General features: G+C 50.0%; 1 protein-coding gene and 1 pseudogene across 1 annotated transcript; one reads left to right on the top strand and one right to left on the bottom strand.

Moving 5' to 3' along the window:
- Positions 1 to 906: 906 nt before the first annotated feature.
- LOC104327286 (lysophosphatidic acid receptor 5) lies at positions 907 to 8,813 on the bottom strand. The gene is made up of 2 exons (XM_075412168.1): positions 8,557 to 8,813; positions 907 to 2,490 (listed from the first exon to the last, which is right to left on the bottom strand). Exon 2 carries the CDS (start codon positions 2,159 to 2,161, stop codon positions 1,049 to 1,051), a length of 1,113 nt encoding a protein of 370 aa, XP_075268283.1. The 5' UTR covers positions 2,162 to 2,490; positions 8,557 to 8,813; the 3' UTR covers positions 907 to 1,048.
- Positions 8,814 to 11,613: 2,800 nt separating this feature from the next.
- The window catches only part of LOC142359749 (protein Wnt-4a-like), a 3,765-nt pseudogene continuing 2,979 nt past the window's right edge, over positions 11,614 to 12,399 (top strand).

Raw genomic sequence — 12,399 nt, 5'->3', positions numbered from 1 at the left:
TAGCAGGGCTGAATCACTGGGGTTCCTGGCACTGCCTGTGTACAGCTGGATCTCTCGCTTCTCGGGAGATTTACAGGGCTTTCGCATAGAGTGCAAGCTGAAAAAGCACGTACAAACAGTGCAAGCAAATGTATTTCACCGCAGCCTCATTCTGCGACATCATTCCTTTTCAACAGTGAAAGTGACTCAGACCTGAAATCAACCACCCTATGGCCGAGCGACAAGAAAGTGCAAAGCACCACTGTCAATGTGATCTGCAGAAACGATGACAATAACATTGGTACCCTCTCTGTTTCTTGGGGCCATTATGAATGCTGGGTGTACTTTTAAGTACGCTAGTGTTTCCCAGGCCATTTCGCTTTAGGTAAATTTATAGCCATTGTGCTGCGTGTGTGTGTCTACACAGCTGCACAAGCACATTTGTCGTACCTCCCAAAGACTGTTTTGCTAAGGCCTGTGACTTACTATGCAATTAGGAACCTATTTTCTGCAAGAGTACTAAACACTCAGCTATTCTCCTCAACGCCAACAAGCGTTGTGAAATGCTTCAACTCATTTGGAAAATTAAGGCACTTATTTAGGTGCCCCAAGCTGGACCTGAGACCCAGATTGAAGCATCTAGTTAAAAAAACAATGAAGTTTCCCTCAGTCGTTGCTACTAAATTCACTCTGTCAGCAGTGAGTACCACATCTGTGCTCTGATCATCCGCAGAATGGCTTCACCTTACAGTGCAGCCAGGAGGTGCTCAGGCAGGATGGACTTGCAACAGGAATCTGTGCTGACCAGACCTAGCCACACTAGGTTGGTTTGAAGCCCTTGTTCCCCACTGTGTTTCCTGCACCAAAAGAGTCAGGTGGGACCATGTCATGGAGACAACTCTGTTTATTTGAAACAACCTTTCACTCTTCAGCTTTGTATCATCACGTTCACCCACATACAGTCTGCTGCGCTCCCTCAAACAGCTTGCTACGTTACCCTGAGCCGTTTCCCACAGTGTTGCTGTAACTATTGAATGGGTGACTCTGCCACGGTATGACCTTCTTGTGGTTATATTTCTGAGTCCTCAATAGGGCTGTTCAAAAATACTGCCATAGGAAGTGATGGCAAAGATCCATTGGGACAGATGAAGTTTTCAACTGGGAGCTGTTTTAGTTTTGAGAAGGCATGGTCTCGGGTTGACTTGTTCTCCACAACCTGATTCTTGAGTATCCCTGTATCTGAGTCCCAGGCTTTTCCCTGCCGCAGTTTCTTAAAGGTGTTACGGAAACCCTCAGTACTGAAGTAGTAGATCAAGGGGTCCAGCGTGCAGTTCATGCTGGCCAACAGCATTGTCATAATTAAGACTTGGCGCACGGAGGCCTGTGTTTCTTGCTCAACCTTAATGACTCGGGCCTTTATCATCCCATAAACTGCAAGGGTAGTGTTGTAGGGTACAAAGCAGATGATGAAGATGACCAGATTGACCAAGAGGAGACGGATAGTCTTCTGCTGTCGCAGGGTCTTCGTCTGGCTGCTCTGGCAGAGCTCCTGAAAGATCCGGATTGAGCAGTATGTCACAGAGCTGAGAGGCAGGAGAAACCCCAAGATTTCAGCCAGGATGACTAACGGGAAGAGGTTTTTCTGCCACATGTTGTCACTAAAGCTTTCAAAGCACAGGTACATAGTCTGGTTCTGTACCTCACAGTGGTTTTGCTTGTGGACTATGGCTGTGGGGATGGAGCCCGTGAAGATCACAACCCAGACCATCAGGCAAAGGAGCTTGGCCACCTTGGGGCGTCGCAGATGCCGCCAGCGAAGTGGATGGACAATGGCAACATAGCGATCCAGGTTGATGCACATGAGGAAGAGGCAGCTGCCATACATATTGATCTGGAAGACAGAGCCAGAGACCTGGCACAGGGTGTTACCAAAGGGCCAGTGGTGGTTGGAATAGTAGTAGAGTCGGAGCGGCAGAGAGAGCGTGAAGGTGAGGTCACTCACGGCCAGATTGAACATGTAGATCATCACCACAGACTTCAGGCGCAGGTAGCGGATGAATATCCATAGGGCCATGACATTCAGCAACAGACTTGTGACGAATATCAGGGTGTAGATAGGCAGGAGGGGGTGGTGGTTGAAGCTGTAATCCTTGCATGTCTGAGACGCATTGGAAGCTGACATGCCCAGCGGGGATCAGGGCAGAGTCTCGCTGAGGTGGCTGAGCCTGCTGGTGCACTAAGGAGGCACAAATAAAAGCGCTGAGAGAAGTCATTCCCCCCTAGCAAGCCACAGGCAGGTCAGTCCCCTCATCTGCAGCTAAGAGGTAGACAGGCACACCTCTCTCTTGGCTGGTGCTGCTTTGGATTGCTGGGCAGTGGTCATCTGACAGGGGTGGTAATGTAGTCACCGAGAGTCAGCTTCTGCCTCTAGTTCAGCAATTATTTCCAGTGGTTATGTGAATGCTGACGCGATGGAGGGTCATTGCCATGTGTTGAATGTCAGCGCAATTCCTGGTCAGAGTGGAAGACCAAGACAGGAGAATTTAAGTTAGAGGGGGAAATCTCTTGAAAGGTCAAAATACAAACATGATGGCTTCTGCTGCAAGAGCACACAAAGAAACCACAAGACTAAGAAAAATGGACGGTAGAAAAATGAGTAATTGCATGAAGTCAGAGCACAGAGAAGGTAATTGTTGTACAGAATCATTTATCGCTCAACCCCAGAAAATGCGTGTTGCTTTGATCACTGTGGAGAGCACACATATACAAGAAAGGGACAGCACAAAAGCACCCAGGGGAAGTAGTCAAGGCAGTTCCAGAAACAGAGAGAGAGAGAGAGAAAGAGAAAGAAAAAGAGGAGAGCAAGCATTTTGAGAGAAAAATGCTGACTGGAAGAAACTTAAAATAAAAACTGCATAGTATTGGTTTATATCAGAGAAAGAGGACTTTGAACATCCGTTACAGATAAAAAGAATTATACTACAGTTAAATTTGACTCCATCCTATCTCCTTTTCCTAGGTGAAACACCCCACAAAAACGTGGGTCCCAGCTGGTTGGAGCTCCTTGCGTTGCTTACATTCATACAGTTCCTTTGGATTGGATGTCCTCAGATCATTTTCCTGATTACAACACTGTAAAGCACGAAGTAGCCCATGTCCCACAAACACAGAGCAGCACAGCCAGGTAAGGGAGAACACAGTAAAGCAGGAAGGGCCGTTGGATTCATGTGGACAAACGTACCCATGACTCCCAAATGGTGTGAGACTAGTAAGCACTCTAGATTCTAACGGTAGCACTGCCTTGCCAAACATTGATCAACCAGAGTGGGTCCAGTGGAAGGCCACCAGAAAGGTCTGGGGGCTGGAGGACTTGCCCCATGATGAGATGCTGAGGGAACTGGGCTTGTTCAGCTGGAGAACAGAAGGCTTCAGGAGACATAATAGCAGCCTTCCAATACCTACAATGTGGTTACTGGAAGAGGGCAGAGTTACAGTGGGGCATGGCAGGGGGCTAAGAGACGTAAATTGAAGCAATAGATATTCGGACTGGATATAGTGAAAAATGTTTTCACTGTGAGGACAGTCAGGCATTGCAACAGGTATCCCAGAGAAGTTGTGGAGTTTCCATGCCTGCAGGTTTTCAAGACCAGACTCTAGAAAGTCCAGGGTGACCTCATCTGATCTGATAGCTGACCCTGCTTTGAGCAGGAAGTTGGGCTAGAGACAGTCTTAATTATTCTATGAACCTAAAACTAGACATCCACTCTCAGAGCTGTCACGGTGGAGCAAGGTTTGGTAGGCATGACAGAATTCCCCGTAGCTGTTTGCAAGTGTTAGATAGGGACTCCCTCACAGAGCCCACGTAGAGTGGGATTTACCTCAAAAGGAAAGTAGAATTTTCCATCTAGAGGAGGAAATCCTTACATAAGGTTGATATTACTGTAAGATGAAGCTACTCAGCAACTTGACAGGCATGACTAACATGTCAGACCTTCTGGATGGAACTGTGGGGCAATGCACAGATCTAGAGGGAGAATCAATTAAAGATGGAAGAAGCGTGTGCTGACCGCATAGGTAGGAAGAGATTGATTCTGGCAACAATATGTTAAATGATGAAAGTGGAAGTCTAGTACAAGAGAGCAGAGAGCTATCAATTTGCCCATCCTTTGGTGTTGTTGGGCAGGCCCACCACCAAGGCAGGCTTCTTAGAGGAAATTCTACTGGTTTGTCAAGCTGTATCTGAGTGGCTTTCACCCTTCTTGGTGGATGAAAACTTTGTGTGAAGACTTGCATAAATTTAAAGCATAAAATAATCCAGCAAGATGAGGCAAATGTGCAAGAATGTTCTTGGTTTCAAGTGAAATTATTAAATGCCTCAAAAAGTCTCAAGGAGGAAGGATATGCCAGCTTTTGCTAAAGCCAAAACCTGCGATGACTGCAGACTGAACAGACTGCTGAGACCTTCGTCTTGAGTGAGACAAAGTTTCTGAGACTGAGACTCTGTGAGGGACCATGACCTGCTCTAACACGTGTACCCAGACCAGTCAGGTGTCAGGTGAAGTTAACTAGTCTCCACAGACAAGCTATTCTTATCAAGACGCATTCAATAAATGGCTCTAGAGAATGTAATAGGTAAGCACAATCCATCCTGTGTGAGATCAGTGGTCTATCTACAACTAGCATTCTATCTCAGATTGTGGATGGTAACGGGATAATGTAAGAACCGTGCAATCACGTAGTTATGCTCCCTCAAGTTTGTTTCCTGCTTCCAGCATATCGTATCCCAGGGATTTCCTGAGCCAGAGGTGACCTACTGGTATTCAGTAGTCCTCAGGGAAGTTTCTTTCATGGTTTTTTCTAGTTGGTTTTTGAGTTGATGCAAAATTTGCCACCTGCAACATCCAGTGCCAGGAGTGCAAATTTGTTCCACAACTTAATCGCATCTCAGGTGAAGAACCACTTCCTTATACTAATTTTTTAATTACCACCTGCTAGATTCAGTTCCCAGTTTTAATGCTGCAAGAGACAGTGGAAAAACCATCCCTACTCACCTTCACCTTATCACTAATGATTTTATAAATGTCTACCATATTCCCCCTCAGAACTCACTTTTTTTTTGAGGCTAAAGGATTCTTGTCTTCATAGCTGTTCCTCACAAAGGAGCTATTCTGTACTTTTAAACGTCCTTGTTGCCCTTCTCAGCACCTTTCCAATTCTGCTGCAGCCTTTGTGAGCCCCGTGGTGGGGTGCTTGAAACGTACACAGCGCTGATGAAGTGGATGCACATCATCATGTGCATGATGAGAGCTGAGTAGGCATAGATCTCATTTGCAAGGGGTAATGGTCAATTCAAATTGTTTTTTCTCATCACTTGGCAAGATGAAATTTCAGCTGCTATTTTAAGGCCAGTCACTCACACTTCCTTTAATCTCTGCAGTTCTTTGCAGCCAACCCTCATCTTTTCTAACCTGAATAATTTTATGTCTCCAACAGATTTGTTATTTCATTATTCATCCCGCATGAATAAGTCAAACGGCCCAGGCTCCAGCACTGGTGTTGTATAACTCTGCTGAGAAAACCAGCCATCTACCCACATTCTGTGTCCTATCTTTCAGGCACTTTTTATCCAGGTAGGAACTTTTCCTCTAAATTTCTTTAAGCACCATTGGTGAGAATCCTTTTGAAAGCCTTTTGGAAATCCACACGGGTCACTGCTCATGTGCTTGTTGACTCCTTCAAAGAAGGACTGTGAGGCACAGCATCCCTTTATAAAAGCCATGATGACTCTTCCCCAGTAATTAGATGTGACTGCATGCCAGTTGATTTTTTTCCTTTATTATACCTTCTACTAGTTTGTTCAGCACAGACATCAAGCTCCCTTGTCTGAAATCCCTCAAGAGCCTTTTCTGAAATTGCATCTGCTAGTAAGCCTTTGAAAGCAGTTTTAAGCAAATGTTTGTACACCACAGTTAGTCAGGTCTTTCACCCTTCAGTTGTTTTTGGACCTCTGGGGTAGGAGCTGTGTGGTTCCAGACACCGTTTAGCTCATCTTGCTGCTCCATAGCCGTTCCTATCACCCTTTAGATCAGAGACAGTATTTTGATGAATTTCCCTGAAAAGAGAGTTTCTGCTGTGGACATCTCCAAGGTTTTCCTGCCATGAACACCAGTGCAAGAAAGCCAAGCCATTTAGTTTTTAAACCACCATCACCTTTTCTTTTTTTCCTGAGTGGTCTTTCCTTACATACTAGCCCTTCAAACCTTCGAGACACCAGGCAGCAGAGTTCTAAACTGGCAGCAAAGATGACTAAGAGTGTAAAACAGATTTGGTTTTTTTGATGAGATTTGTTTTATTTTCTTTTATTCTATGTTATTTTATGGTATTTTTTGTGGGTGGGTGGAAACACAGAAGCAAGAATCCACTAGCGGTGGTGTTATTGAAGCTAAGCTGGTAGTCTCAAATTTGACAGAACAGACACTGTAATCAAGATTTCAGAGGCCTGAAATGACATGTGTACACGCATGGTCTTTGGAAGCTGTGGGAACGGAGCGTTCTCTGCAGAGCTCTGAAGGTACTGTTGTGACCATCCCTCACTGAAGAGGAAAGCTACGAGTAGAGCAAGCTCGTAGCAGGGAGGCAGAAGAGCTGAAACTGGTTGGATTATCTGTGTTGGTTAATGTCTGAGAGCCACAGGCCATGTTGTTTGTGGCTGCCTCTACAAAACCTCAAGTACTGATTGCTCTACATGAAAGTTGCTGAGAGGTCTCAAGTGATCAGCTGTGTAAAGAAGCAATGGTACCACAGCTAAATCATTCTCCTCCTCACGATGAGATGCTGTCTTGAAATCTTGAATGAACTTTCTGTTTGGTGACTGACCTTAAGTGGCCCAGGAGGTGAAGGACGCATCTTTTTGCCTCTCAGTGAAGATCAATATGAGCCCCTGAAGGCCATCTGCCGAGACCACGGCCTTTTTCCCAGGGAAGACAAGAGCAATTCCAACTAAGGATGCTACCTAGGAGGATACTTCTGTCCATTTTCAGGTGGAAAATGAATTTGTTGCTAGTATTCTTGCTGCCCTGGGAAGGGGAGACAGGGTAAATGACATAAACATGACACGTGCACATGTGTACATGCACACACACACACACAATGAGCAACTGCTACAGGGGAGGAGGAGCTGCAGAAACTAGAAGGAAGGGAAAACACCGATGAGGGAGGAAGAGGCGCTGGTGTAGGTGTGAGATGGGGGCAAAGTCGACTGCTGTTGCTGTGTGAGGGGAAAGCAGAGCGTGACTCTGGTGAATGGGCAGACAATACCCAAAAAAAAGCTGAAAAGAATTCGCTGCCCTCCCCTCTCACACCGCCTGTTCTGTGACCACCCCACTGAGGCGAGAGCCACGTGCCTCCCCGAAGCGCTCGGGAGATGCCCAGGGCCCTGGCTGGCGCAGGGTGCTGGGCTGGGATGAGCCAGAGTTTGGGCCCGGGGTGGGCACCTCTCGCCAGAGACAGCAAACCAGCTGCTAGGCAGGGAGTCCCCACGGGACATGCAAAACTCACAGGGATTTTGAGTTTTTTCTTCTGTGGGGTGGGAAACCCTAGCTGTACTTCCATACAGGGGCCGGAACGGGCAGGAGTGCCCTGAGATGAGACGTACACCTGGCATCTTGCTGCCTGGTCTGGGGGTGTCTTCTCTCCCGACACTATCTCACCAATAGCCACTGTCTCCTAGCCCTGCAAAAAGTGGTGAAAGAGCACAGCGTGGGGCAACACAGGGTTATGCATGGGCTGAGAAACGAGGTGGAAGAAGATATCTAGAAAAGTCTCGCCGAGTGTGCCACAGGGTCAATGTTTCTGAGACTGACTCATCATTTAAACCCTGGAGTGGTTTGGGGCTGCCCTGGGGATGCAGAGAACACGGCATTGGGGTTCAGAGTGGTGCAGCGGCAAACACAGACTGCACAAGCTCACTTAGTAAACCTGAAACCAACAGGAAACAACAAAGAACACACCAAGCCTCAAGAAAACCACCCAACTTTGCTTTAGAAGTTGAAGGTATATTTTTTCATAAATGTGTATGCTTTTTACCTGCTGTAGTTGATGTTTAAGCCCCACTTTTCACCTTTTTTGTAACCAAGAAATTAGATTATTCTGATGATTAGAACCATGAAGACATTCAGGACTTAGGATGGCTTGTTTATAATGAGATACATGACATCAAAGCTGAGACCTCCATCTTTAACTCACGAGTTCTGATTGCACTGCTACTGCCTGCTCTCTAGGCGTATCTCTCCCCTTCATCTCCTGAGGGCCCCGTGGAAGAGGTTGTGGACACCTTGGCAAGTAAGCTCTGCAGGCTGCCTGTGCTTTTAGTATCACAGGATCCCAAAGAAAGCTTCTGTTTAAATAAATCCCGAGGTTTGCCTTGCAGCTCTTGGTTCGCTAGGGAACCGAAGAGGCGTAGAGTGTCCCCCAGTGCCCCGCCGTCAGGTCCAGCAGCACATGTGCAGCAGCTCGCAGGGACAGGTTGCCCAGCGTGCCCAGACCATCCAGCTCTCTAGATGTTTCCGTCTCGCTTACCTCTCTGCTGGTGAAGAGCCAAGGGTGCAAGCAGGCTTGCTGGCTAGCGATCGCTGTCACTGCAGAAGTCTCGGGCCAGGCACCAAAGCTGCAAACAGCTTGAATCAAAACAGAGCCAGGCAGGCTCTTGGCTGCTTGCTCATCCAAATCACAGCCATCCCCACCGAGCAAAGGCTGATTCTATGTCTGTCGTGCTGCAGTTCATCACCTCTCCTTTTTCACTTCCTGATGCACTTCTGGCTCACCACAAAGCATGAACTTTGCTATCCCAAGCTGATAAGCTAAGACACCCTATCAAAGCAAACGCAATTGTGAAAGAAGCAACACGCAGGTGTTCTTGCAACTGAGGAGACCTGCCCTGGGCCATAGTGCCAAGTACTTGCTCGTCTTTGCTGCCGTGCTAACTCAGCCACCCCCAGGACTGACAGGGGAAAATCAAAACATCCACTTCCCAAAATATTGTTAAACAGGAGGAAGAAGTGAAATACGTGACGTGAGAGCAAAGTTGATTTAATCCACCGCCAGCACAATGACTGAGAGTCCTGTCAGTCCCAGGGACTTGGGCACTTTGGGGCCAAGGCCCTTCCCGGGAGCCCAGCTGCACGCTGCTGGCATGTGGCAGGGACCCAGAAAGAGCCAAGCTCTGGAAAGACGTCAGTGCCCATGGCAGGCAAAGGCATGTTTGCCACAAACAGTCAGTCCCTGTCATTCAAGGCTGCAGGAGGCACGGCGCTAAGAAAGTGCAAGGGCTGATTTAGCAGGACATCTGCAACCTGGCACAGCCAAGCGTAGCCGGGAAGGGATCTGCCCTTCTGCAGAGCCCGTGTGGCACTCTGTTTCTTCAAGTCCTATATCTGCTTTGCCAGTCCCAGCACACCTGGAAGAAGACGCGGCTCGTGGGGACACTCCTAATCGTACTGCGGTCCTTCCCCAGGAGCAGCCGCCCTAAGAAGGTGCTGTGCCTGTGGGTTCCCTCGTTCCCTGCCTGGCTCCTTCACCCGCTGGCTGTTACTGCTGGTGTTTGACTTTCTCTCTCCTTTCCTCCCTTGTTCTGCCGTCACTGTCTCCTCATTCGGGGAGTGACACACCGAGGGATATGTTACTGTTGGCCATAAATCTTTGGGGGGTACAATAGCACCCAAACCACTGATCTCACCCTGCTCTTTTTTAGTGCTTCTCTGTTTTTTAACCAGATCCCCTTTCTCACTTCCTAGTTACTGGGATCTTTGTTCTCGCAGCTTTTTGTGTCTCTTCAGTTCCTGTCACGGCTCTGGTACCGATAAAGGCTTGCAGATATACCTGGGAGGGGGGTTTCCTTCTCGCTTTGCACCCTCTCTGACACTCTCTGTAGGAACTTTCCCCTCCCCTGCAGCCCTCGCCTCCCGCACAGATGTGGACACACCTGGCTGCGCCTGGTAGTCATGCCTTCACCGTGTGTGTCGTAAGAGGGGGACACAGTGGCACTTAGCCTAGCCTGCGAGCCCACGGTGCCCCGCAGCATCCCTTACCCAGCCGGGCTCACTCACCTCACTCACCCTCGGTGCATCAGCTGGCGAGCTCCATCTCCTCCTGCCCGGGCGGGCTCCCACCTCTGCCCCTCGCTCTCTCTTGGAGGCTCAGCTCATGAGGAAGAGCAGCACAACCCCCAACGTTTCCTCACCCCAGTCTGAGTCGACAGCAGGTAAGACCAGATCACCAGGGTGTGTGTCGGAGGCTACACCCTGACACTGCAGATCCCAACACGCCTGCCGCCCCGGCATGCTGACTCCAGAACGCAGGAGCAAGGACCCAACGGGACAAGGAACGTGGGGAGCCGGGAAGGCAAGGAAAGAGGTGGAAAGCGTGCTACAACGGAGAGGCTGCTCAGGTTCCAAAGGGTGGCTGATACAGCCCAGTACTCTTCAGACCTCTTTGTGCAGGGAAATGTGGAGGAGCACAGCAAAGGGGTTAACCTATGTGTGGGGCCGTGGTGGAAGAACCAAAGCAGGGCCAGAGCAGCAGCGTTTCACTTTCTGAATGATTCAGACAGGAAAAGCAGAAACCTCTGGGCTGCATGAGGAGTTTCACCTTCCAGGGTGGTGGGGACAGCTAGCACTTCCCAGGTCTGCTCAGCGAACGTCAGGCTTTGCTCCCAGGACATTTCACCTCCCAGTCACACATTTTCCTGGATTCCCAGGGGCTCGTAGGAAAGGGCTGCCCACCGGCAAGAGGGGCAGCCACCCCATTATGCCTGCTTAGGAGAAGGGCAAAGACTGTCCCTCTTGCCGTGGGGAAGAAAATGAGGGGGGTAAAGGGAGATGTGCCAGAGAAAGAGTTAAGAGAGCCAGAGAGCAGCCGGGCTGCGTCTGTTTGCCGTAGCTATGTGGGCTGCAGGGTAGAAAAGAAGAATCTCCAGTCTGGAGGAGGCAGATGACGGAGGGTCCTCAAGAACAGCAGCTGGGGATTAGGAAGGCAGCAGGTTCCGGTCTTGGCTCCCACGAGCTGTCACTGCAGGGAAACTCTCCGGATCCCCAAAAGGCTTGGTGGCAAAGAGATGATGAGCTGGTGGGTCTAGTAACAGCTGCTTGGTGCTGCCAGGTTTTTCTTGCATGGAAGGCTCTGTCTGCTGCTGGCTGGGTCTCAGGCTGCTTCCTGCTGGTGAAGTGACTTGACTGTGGAAGGAGACGACCAGATTGCTGACAGGACAGCAGAGACCGGAGGTCCAACACTGATACTGTCCCCAGCCATGTGAGCTCCCTCCAACAGATGCCCACCCCAGAGTCCTAGCTCAGAGCTCTCCCACAATGCTGCCTGAGCTGTAGGTAGGGAGCAGCACCGGCGTGGACGCCCTCACAGGGCCAACCTGCCAGGTTTCTGCAGGCCACTGGCTCTCCGCTGCTGGCAGGCACACCGCGGCAGCCCATGGTCATTGCCCGGGGCGCGGGCTACCCACGCTTTGCAGCACTGGGCCGGAGCTGCTGTGAAAGCGACTGTCGGGCAGAGGTGGCGGGAGGTCTGAGGAGGGGATCCAGGCAGCTGCTGCGCCGTGGCTGAAGGTGGAGTTTTGTCGAGGACGGGATGGAGATGGTGTGTCTGTACGTGGTGTTGATCCCCGTGCAGCATGTCCTTGCTGTGACCTGGCTGTAAGTATGCTTTTCACTTGTATTATCTGGGCTGCAAAGTCACCTGGGGAGGTGCTGTCTCCTAAGAAAATGGGCAGATCTGTGAGAAAAGCGCGGAAGAAAGAACCCGGGCAACCCAAAGGCAGCACAGTCAGAGGCACATCTCGGAGCATGAAGGGAGAGGGATGGTGAAGCTGAAGAGGTGCAGACCAGGATGGGGAGCAGGAATGTCCAATTTGGCACAGACAGGAGACTGCATATCCCCTTCCTTGTCCCGTTTCTGCTCTAAAATCAGGCTATGGAGGGCTAAGCCCTACAGAAATGGCCCTGGCTCTAGTCCATCTGCGACTGAATCTCTCCCCTGCCCCACAGGTACCTGGCCAAGCAGCCTTCCCTGCGGGCGGTCCTCCGGGACCCCGGGGGCTGCGAGGGTCTGACGGGGCTGGTAGAAGAGCAGGTCCGCATTTGCCGGCGGCAGGTGGAAGCCATGGATGCAGTGAAGCGAGGCACGGAGCTGGCTGTCGAGGAGTGCCAGCACCAGTTTCACTCTCGCCGGTGGAACTGCTCCACCCTGCAAGGGCTGCAGGTCTTCAGCAAGGTCACCATCCAAGGTCAGCAAGGGGGAGGCAGGGCAGGCAGAGCTGGCACGGGGTCCCTTCAATATGGCTGCGGGGTCCCCTCGACACTTGAGCCTTTCCTGGGCTTGTGTGCAAGTGTCGCATGGGGACCAGCCCCAGAGTGG

This window comes from Opisthocomus hoazin, unplaced genomic scaffold (genome assembly GCF_030867145.1).
Source record: "Opisthocomus hoazin isolate bOpiHoa1 unplaced genomic scaffold, bOpiHoa1.hap1 HAP1_SCAFFOLD_389, whole genome shotgun sequence".
NCBI classification, from domain to species: domain Eukaryota; kingdom Metazoa; phylum Chordata; class Aves; order Opisthocomiformes; family Opisthocomidae; genus Opisthocomus; species Opisthocomus hoazin.
This window is presented reverse-complemented; position numbering and strand designations above follow the sequence as displayed.